This window comes from Hylaeus anthracinus, unplaced genomic scaffold (assembly GCF_026225885.1).
Source record: "Hylaeus anthracinus isolate JK02 unplaced genomic scaffold, UHH_iyHylAnth1.0_haploid 12000, whole genome shotgun sequence".
Classification (NCBI taxonomy): Eukaryota; Metazoa; Arthropoda; class Insecta; order Hymenoptera; family Colletidae; genus Hylaeus; species Hylaeus anthracinus.
Window position 1 is genome coordinate 11,133,179 of NW_026534347.1, and position 9,445 is coordinate 11,142,623.

At 39.2% G+C, this 9,445-nt stretch overlaps 1 protein-coding gene across 2 annotated transcripts; it reads left to right on the forward strand.

Moving 5' to 3' along the window:
- The first annotated feature begins 6,769 nt into the window (after positions 1–6,769).
- On the forward strand, positions 6,770–9,048 carry LOC128890213 (uncharacterized). 2 transcript variants are annotated; one of them, XM_054148508.1, is made up of 4 exons: positions 6,770–7,442; positions 7,582–7,895; positions 7,982–8,197; positions 8,284–8,512. In XM_054148508.1, the coding sequence occupies exons 1-4, from the start codon at positions 7,207–7,209 to the stop codon at positions 8,295–8,297; spliced, it is 780 nt and encodes a 259-aa protein (XP_054004483.1). In that variant the 5' UTR covers positions 6,770–7,206; the 3' UTR covers positions 8,298–8,512. The 2 variants fall into 2 exon arrangements, with proteins under 2 accessions (XP_054004483.1, XP_054004482.1); XM_054148507.1 differs by having other exon boundaries at positions 6,771–7,442; positions 8,375–9,048.
- The last annotated feature ends 397 nt before the right edge of the window (positions 9,049–9,445 follow it).

Below are 9,445 nucleotides of genomic sequence, written 5' to 3' on the forward strand. Positions count from 1 at the left end.
ATCTCCGGTGGGGAGTGAATACCTCCCCACCTGACCGCGGGTGCCACAGCCCGCGATCTCGCCTGTCCCTTTTAGTCGCCTCTTACGACAAGCAGGGATTACTGTGGGCGTATTCTAGTCCCCGACCCACAGGGAAACAATGATCATCCCTAGCGTAACTTCAGTTCCTACCGCATTCTTTAATGGTGTCGCCTCATGCTGCGGTGCTACTTCAGCCGGGGGTCTCGAAGGTTGCGAATATGCCTACATATTCATCTTTATTCAATTGCTAAGGTAGGGGTACATTCCTTGTTACACTACTGAGTGATTCGTCCCGTTGCAATCGGCTGTTAATTTCGACCAGTCTCATCGGAAATGGGACAGACTGTGTATATCGATTATTTTTTAACCGAAATATATTTTTTACAATACAAATTGATTACTTACAGTAATTTCTTCGAAAAGAATCAATTGTTTTATATAAACAAAGGAAAAAAAAACAGGAAAATACAATACAAAAAAAAAACTCGTTGAGAATGGTCTCGATTAGCATTGAAACTATTGCATTGATTGTTGAATCTAAGAACATACTTTGGTATATATTGTAATTATAATAATACAAAAATATATATTAGGACCTTGAATAAGTTCTCGCTGTTTCTTTTACAAAATAAAAGCTTTATTCAAATTATAAAGAACAAAAACATTTCATTCAAAGTATTGCCCATCACTAGCGACCACTTTCTCCCATCTTTCTGGCAGTACAGTCAACCCTCCTATAACGCGGTGAGTGCGTACCGCGTTATATGGAAACCGCGCTATAAGAAACTCGGATTTAACCGTACAAACCAGGCTAATTCGTACCGCGTTCTATGGAAACCGTCTACCGCGTTGTATGGAAACCGCGCTATAAGAAACGCAGAATTAGTACAAATCACATTATTCGTACCGCGTTATATGGAGACCAATAAGGATAAGATAAATTATAAATTATTTTTATTGAATTGAAGAGTTTATATAAAGAAATGATACCAAAACTAAACTGAAAAACTGTTTTCCAACAAAAACAAAAAAGACTTTTGTAAAATTTAATCTTCAACACTCATCCTCGCTGTCAGATAATATGAGTCGCCTAACTCGTCTTCTTTTAATAGGCAAAATGTCTTCCTCACTTGGCTCATCTTCACATTGGTTTTCGATTGTAGCTTTTTTTTCTAACTCCACTAAAACCTCTCTATAGGGAGCTAAGCAATTTCTTAACTCTCTTTTAAACTTTGCGCTACGCACCGTTGAATGATCAGTTTGAATGAAATGGAGTTCTAATTCTTTAGCCAAATTTAGCCCTTTTTTCACATCTTGTAAATCGACATTTGGCACCCATTCGTTTTCCTTATTTTCGTTTACCAATGGATTTGAGGTGGGTGCATCGATTAAATACATCAGATCATCCTCATCTAAAGTTTCTTCCCCGAGTACGAGTTCTCTTACATCCTGATGGTTTGTTGTAAATTCTTCATCGCCTAAACGAGAAGCAATGTTTACTATTTCTGTAACTGGGAGTGAAATTGTAGAATCATCTTGTATTGTTTGAACTATTTCAGGTAAAAGGGGTTTCCAACACGCATTAAGCGTTGATGGTTTAATTTCCGCGCAAGCCGATGACACGGTTCTAATACAATCTAAAATAGAAAATTCCATCCAAACTTGAGTAAGGGTTTTATTTTCACTACTTTCTAATCTGTCGAAAATGGTTTGGAAAACTTGGCGTGTGTAATACATTTTTAAAGTTTGAATGACTCCTTGGTCCAAAGGTTGTATTAATGACGTGCAGTTAGGAGGAAGGAAGACAATTTTTACATTTGAATGATCCAGTTGTATGTTGTGGCAACCAGTGTTATCAAGAACCAATAAAACTTTGAAATACAAATTTTTTTACATCGTATGGGTTTCCACTGCCGGGATAAAACAATTATAAAACTTTCTTATTAGATCGCCAGAATACAGGCAATTCGGTCTTATTAATGTTTTTCATAACACGGGGAGTTGAAGAACGATTTATTATCATAGGTTTTATCATCAGGCTCCCTGATAGATTGCTGCACATATAAAGGGTGACACGTTCCTTTGAAGGTTTAAACCCCTGAGCACGCCTTTGATTTTTCAAAATGAAGGTCCTAGATGGTAGTTTTTTCCAATATAATGCCGTCTCATCGGCGTTAAAAATCTGATGAGGTGAATAGCCTCCTTCATTGATAATTCTAGCTAATTCCAGCTTATAATTCTCGGCAGCCTCAGCATCTGCTGAGGCCTGTTCTCCTTGAAACTTAATATTGTGTAATGAGTACCTTTTTTTTAGTTTTTCAAACCACCCTTTACTCGCGACAAACGAATGATTTTCCAGCTCTGCAGAAGAATGTCCAATATTCCTTAAATGTTCATAGATTTTAAGTGCTTTCTGCTTGATAAGATTTCCACTGATAGGAATCTTTTTTGCTGTACAGTCTTCCAACCAGATCATTAACGCCCGTTCCATTTTAACCATATTAGAATTTCGTGTGCGAGTGACACGTTTCGCACCTAACGGACAGCCATCTGCCACAGTTTTCCTTATATTGTCTGCATTTTTCTTTAGGGTTCGAATTGTAGATTCATTCAACTTGGTTGATTTTGCAACCGACAATAGATTTTCCCCACCTTCTAAACGATTTAGAATTTCGATTCAAGAGATACAAACTTTCTTTTTAACCCTTTCCTTGTTTCTTTCGTGTTTGACATGATGCAAATCTAGGGTTAAAAATAACTTTATTATTATTATATTAGAACAAATGAAGAATACTTACAGTATTGTGTAATGTTGTCCAATTATAAACCACAAATTAAGCAGCAAAAAGCTGAACGAACGGACGGTGCAGAAAAATTTTTAGAAAGACTTGGTAACCAACAAAACGAACACTGTGAAAGAGCTCTGAGAAGACTAAAACCGATGTCGTAGACGGCTATCAGATAAGCCGGAGATAATCTTTATATAAACATATCTAGTTACTATGTCGCGATCCGACTGCCTGAACCTACATGAAACTGGCGCCATCTGCTCCCTTATAATTCAAATAGGCCCTAATGAACTAAACATAGGCCAAACATTCTTAGGCTACGCGGAAGGAACTTATGGGATGCTGTTGACGGAAACCGCGCTGTAAGAATGCCGCGTTATAGGAGGGCTGTCGCATTTTCAGCTCCGCGGTATATGGAAACTGCGTTCTGAGAGTACCGCGTTATAGGAGGGTTGACTGTATTTGATTATCGCCGTGTCCAGACACGCGGCCGCAGTAAACTCGTCGGCCACCAGCAATCGTTTGCCGTTCATGCTCTCGAGGCCGGCGTCGGCGTCGGCGTCGGCGTCGGCGTCGGCGTGAGAGTTTCGTTCGTTTCGCGACTCCATTATTAGAAATTTGATCGATCTCGCGTAATACGCCTCACCGAAAAACACGTGCAGAAACTTGAGAAACATCGATTTGCCGTTGTTGCCCTGTCGTCGGTCCGTCAGCACCAGGAATTCCTTCTTTTGCCTGAGTATAGAGAATTTAGATCTCCGGTAAATATGATCTTGGATCTTTCGATACGTACGATTTCGACCACGGTCTTTCCGGTAGAGGTCATCTTCAATTTCATGTTCGAAATTTGAAGGATGATGTGTCCCTCATGATATACGGAATTTTCGATAACTTTAAACGATATACCACCAATGCCAATAATAAACCCATTTTCATAGTATCCATAACTAACACCGCCCCGTTGAATAATTAAAGCGTCCTGTATAACCTCCTTGGTGATGGAATGGCTACTTTAGTGTCGTGGGAAGGTTGCTGGATTTAGGAATTTCTTAGATAAACTGACGTTTGGATAAAATAACAACTGTATATTCTGAATAAATACAAGAGGTAAAGTAAAAGGAATAATTAGCAAATCGCGGCGCGATAACTTTACCGTGGTCCAAGTTTCCCGAGTACTCTTTGGTCTAACCCCGTCCATACAAGGGAGCGAATTAGCTATAACCTTCAGAGCCGCTTTTTCCTAGTCTGTCCGCACAAGGGAGCAGTCTAGGTCAAGCTTTGGTAATTCTTGGAATTCTGACGATTTGTCGTACCGCGCCCTTTTTATACCCGTTTTGGGCCTGGGATCACGCGCTGTGATTGGAAAGGGTAGTCACGAGGTAGCGGCGCGCGGCGGGGGTAGGACCTGTCAGGTCCCTACATTCGGAAATGTAGAAATTAAGATTTCGAAATTACGATCGCGCCAGCCGAGGATCTGAGGGGTATATAAACCCGTGGTCACAACCGCGGACGGCTTTTGTGTAGTCTTATTTTGGCAGTCGTTGTTCTGTAGTCGCGGACGGGTTAATTTCTCGCGTTAGTCTCATTTAGGTATCGTGTATCGTATCTCCAGCTGAGGAAACAGTTGGCGTAAGTGAGAACATACGCACTAAAGATAGAGTCATCGCGGAGTTACCTACGAAGGTCCGACGTTTAATATTCGCCAATTATTACCCCGGATCCACATTGCGCGAACACAAACAAGAAACATAGATACATTCGTACTCCTGTGAAACTGATGTTATTTTGTGGATTCGGGCGATCCGCATCTCCTCCATGGTTGGAAATGCTCGAAAGCAAACGACCGTTTACGACCACCCGCGTTAATATTAGTTCCTTAATATTCATCCAAGTTTTTATGCTTTTTTTTGTTGTATCTTGATGAAAATATATGCAATATATTGGCGAGATTTTTCTGATAAAAATAATATCAAACACGACGCAATTCAGACAATTTTGAATTTCGCTTATGATAAGTAATAGGTATTTTTTTTTTATAATATTAACACTTGTTCATACTACCCATTAATGAAGGTACAAACGAAACTATCGATGGTACAATCAAGTACAAATGAAATGCTATTATTTTCCATAAAAGTCGGGTATGAGGTTCACATAGCTACAAAAGTTACCTAGTTCTTCCATAGGCCCTAATTATCTCCTGGCAAGAATTTTACAATCTGTTTCCTATTTTCGAACAGACTTTCTAATCGGTTACTGGCTCACAAAATCAAGTATTAATATTATACAAATATTGCATATTGTAAACGAAACTTAAAGTTGTCTGAATTGCATTCGCGATTGATCTCGCCAATATATTGCATATACTTTCATCAAGATACAACAAAAAATATACAAACTTGGATGAGTAATAAGAAAATAATGTTAACTTCGGTCACGCATAGTATCCCTTTGGAGTATGTACCTACCTGCGAATGGTCATGAAGATCAGCCCCACAGATGGAAAGAATAGCAATGCCCAAGCTCCGAGGGTTCGAAAAGGGACAAGAACGAGGAAAAAGGCGCTGTTATTTGCGAATGTGTTCGCCGGATCCACCACCTCGTGGATCGCTGAATTTGGTTCGCGAACACAGCTTTCGCCTAACCCAGCGGGGCTACTTTACGCCTATTAAGAGGGTCATTTGTTAGCGAACTCTGCTATTTCCCGTCCACACTACGGCGAAAACCGGTGAATAACAGGGTTAGCTACCATTTTCACGAATGATGTACGCGACCAACGTTCGCCACAGTGTGGACCCGGGGTTAGAGTTCCGTGTCGCGAGTGTTACAACCAGACCAGATCCTCGCCACAGCCGAGCTCGGGATAACCTGACAACACCGCCGATAGCATAAGATCAACGTTTGATATTGTTAAAAATCCATTTTCAATCGTATAATTTATATTCTTATTTGTATGTAATCCCAAACTCAGTTTTTGTTTAATAATTATATTTGTTAATATCTAAAATTTAGTAACAATCTTTATCGAATCCCAGAATTCCTTTCTTTCCCTAGTAAAGTACAGATAAGGTGAGCTTTAGCTCTTTAAGTGAGGATAAGAATCCCTACAAGAAAGTCCCAAACATAGTTGGGACGTAACAGTGAATCTCGGGATTTCGCGCGAGTACCTAGTTTTAAAAAAGGTCATGGATTTGGGACGATTGGTGGTGATATTCGAGCCTCTCAACGAAGATTATCCTATAGATGACGCGCCTTTGCGAAAAAGATCAACGAGTCGTCGATCGGAGAAATACCGGCTCTATCCGTGTCCTTTCAAGTTACGAGAAAAGTATTCGAATCGTTCGTTGCGTGTGCGCCATCGTGACTTAACGTTATCGGACGAAAAAAACTGAAAAATTCGATAGGACGTATCAGCATGAATCGAGTCGATGCAACGAACCTCGTTATCGGTCGGGTCGCGGATGAGGATAAGTTCGGTGAGATTGGTGTTCGATTACACGCACATATATTTCATTTTTCCGTTATTATTGCAGATAGCCGCAGCATATCAACAAACACAGTATTACTCGGACAGGAAATTTCCAAGTAGCACCTGTACACTGGCCCCTCCCACGCATACGCACAATATGTTCTATTGTATATCTAGCAAGTGAAGAGGAATGAATAAATGAGAAATCGATTTGCAATACTTTGGAACCGTTTATTTGCGTGCCACGCCTATTGTTATCAACTTATCATGCGTTTCATGTCTTTTGTCCCTAGACCGATAAAGAATGGAGATTATGGAGCCGCGTGAAGTTGAGTGAAGTCCGTTGAAGCGTAACGTCCAGTTTTTAAATTGTTACCCAATAGTTTTACTGAATCTTTTCTCTCTGTTCATATCAGTAATTTTTACCCGATTTTTATCCGATTTTTACCTAATAGTTTTATTTATGAAAGGTCGTTGTTGTTGTTGTTGTTGTTGTTGTTATAGAGTTATGTGCAATAGAATGCATCTGCTCCATCATTTGTAAATTTCTTCATTCATGTAACCTTAAGATTTAATTTTGCTCCAAACATATCTTGTTCCGTAATCTAGTTCTATTTATACATACAAGTTCTTATAAGTAATAGCTGTGTAAGCTTTCTTCTATGTAAACTTGGAGTTTAACAATAACAAAAACAAAAAAAAAAGTATGAAAACATCTTCTACGCGGTATATTTACCTGACAAATTTCAAAGACGTTCGATGGCTTTGCTTTCGTTCGACAATATCTCGTGGGACTCGAATACACGTAGACGTAATGTGCGCAGCAAAGTCAAATAAAGTTACAAAGTACCTGCTATAAACTCAATCTCGTCAACCATAAATACAGAGAGAAATTAGAAATAGTAAAATTGCGAATACTGCTACAAGATGCCCTCGAGAAGACGTGCAATGGGCAGAAAAGAGTTTAATTTGTGTAGCACACCAATGAAAACAGGTAAACCAAGACTTAGCAGCATAAGCATATCCGGGATCGACACGAATTCCTCGTCGGATGGCGTTAGGAAAAGGAAAGTGTTGGAAAGTGAAATTAGTCCTCAGAAAAGGCGGATCAAACAACGGAAAAGAGCAAAAGTGGACCTGGAAACCGAAAAGGAAAACAAAAGGTAACTATCGTTATGGTGGACCGATTTTATTAGGTCATCTCATAATGAATGAAGTTTTGATTTAAAAGATTTATCTAGTACTGTTTTTACGTGTTCGATATTGTTGAATTTTTTCATTAAAATATTTCCCATCCCGCAGGTCGAAAAGTAAAAAGGCTATTTCCCCAATAAACTATGATAGCGACTGGGTCACGGAATCGGAACAGGCGAGTTATGTCCAGCAAGACTCTCCCAGCTCGGATAACGTCTTATTCAAAGACCTGTCAGAGCCAGAATGCGTCCGAGAAGCGTATCACGTTGTGGATGATCAATTGAACACGTCGCTTCTCGAACCTCGTCATAGGGAAGATGAAGAGTTGGAAAAGATCGGTGTCGAGGTCGACCTTCCAACGGCATCACACCATCCTTTGCGTATTGGCGACACAGACGACGAGGACGAAGACTTCGTATTGAGTAATTATTAACCTCCCTTGAATATTAACGATATTAGTAACGGAGTTGCGACGAATGATTGATCACGATAATAATAATAATATTAGGGAGAGAAGACGGAAGAAGGAAATATCCAGGTAGACAACCGAAAAAACCAGTGAGCCCGAAATCTAAACGTACGGAGTGGTTGATAGGTTCAAAATGGCCCACAACGTTGAGCAATATCTTCTGGGATAATTACATGAGAAATCATCCCAAAGATAAGGAAATGTATTGTAAAATTTCCCTACCTAACAGCGAGGAAAAGAAACAAAATCACGCGAGTAAGTAGTCTAGCGTTACAATCTCACTAAAATTGAATAATATTTTTACGAATCGACGTCTTTTTGTTATTCCTTCTCCTTCCCAGAACTGTTCGTATAATACGCCGACATCGCCCAGTACTCCCCCTTCCCCTTTCCCTCGTTAGACACTAACGAATTCATTTCGTTTTCGCTTAGATTCCGCAGCAGAACCGCTTGAGAAGTTATGGCAAGACTTAAAAATACCTTCCCATACGAAGGTTATTCGTGGATCCATAAACAGACAGTCAAAGAAATGGGTTCGAAAGGAATATGAATATGGGGTATATGAATTTCCCGATTCAGAGGACGACTAATATGAATTAATAAGCCTTAGAAAGCATCGTCCTAAACGGAAGACTGAAAAAGAGAAGATATTATGTTCTAAAAGAGCTAAGACAGAGCATAATTGTCGAATTACGTCTATAGACACGTTAACAGACATTAGATACATAAGAAATGCATCAAATTGGAAAATTGTTCGTAATTCTCCTGATTAAGTCTTCTCGTTGGGACACCAAATAATAAATAGATCAAACTCGTTCTTCGTAGAAGTTTGTATTCTAATTTGTATTGTTGTATTTATACTTATTTATACAATATTTATTCATACGATGATGTGCGGCATATTTACGTAGATCGTGTTTATACGATGGCGAAAGAACTCGACATTGTCGAAAACCAACTGTTTTGTGAAGAATGATATTTTTCATGGCGTTATGGCAAAATTATTGTGAATTATTGTCAGTATTTAAGCTTGCATGTGAAGAGATGCAAACATAATTATTTCACAAGATTTTCTAAATATATTAAACGTTACTTGAGTAACCTACCCAAAACTACAATTGCGTTGTTTATTAAAATAATAATTGTACCTAATACCTTTTAGAAACTTCTTTGCTACGAACTTGAACGTTATGGTGTAGATAGCTTTAGCCACCTTCTTTGCAAAAGATTTCACTACTTTTATTAAGCAAAAGTAATTTGACCATTCGTACACTAGGCAAGGATTGTTTTCCACGACACAGGCTACACTGCGACTCCATAACAAAATTGTATCTTTATATTAGGATCCTCCAGAAATTGTTTTATCTCGTGAGTTAAATATCAAGCCCGGTTGCCTGCACGTAGGCGCAAACGTGCCACCTCTTCGGATATCGTGTGCTCCTGATACCCACATGCAAAATCCGCCACAATTTCGAAACACACAGAAAGATGTGCCCCTTAAAT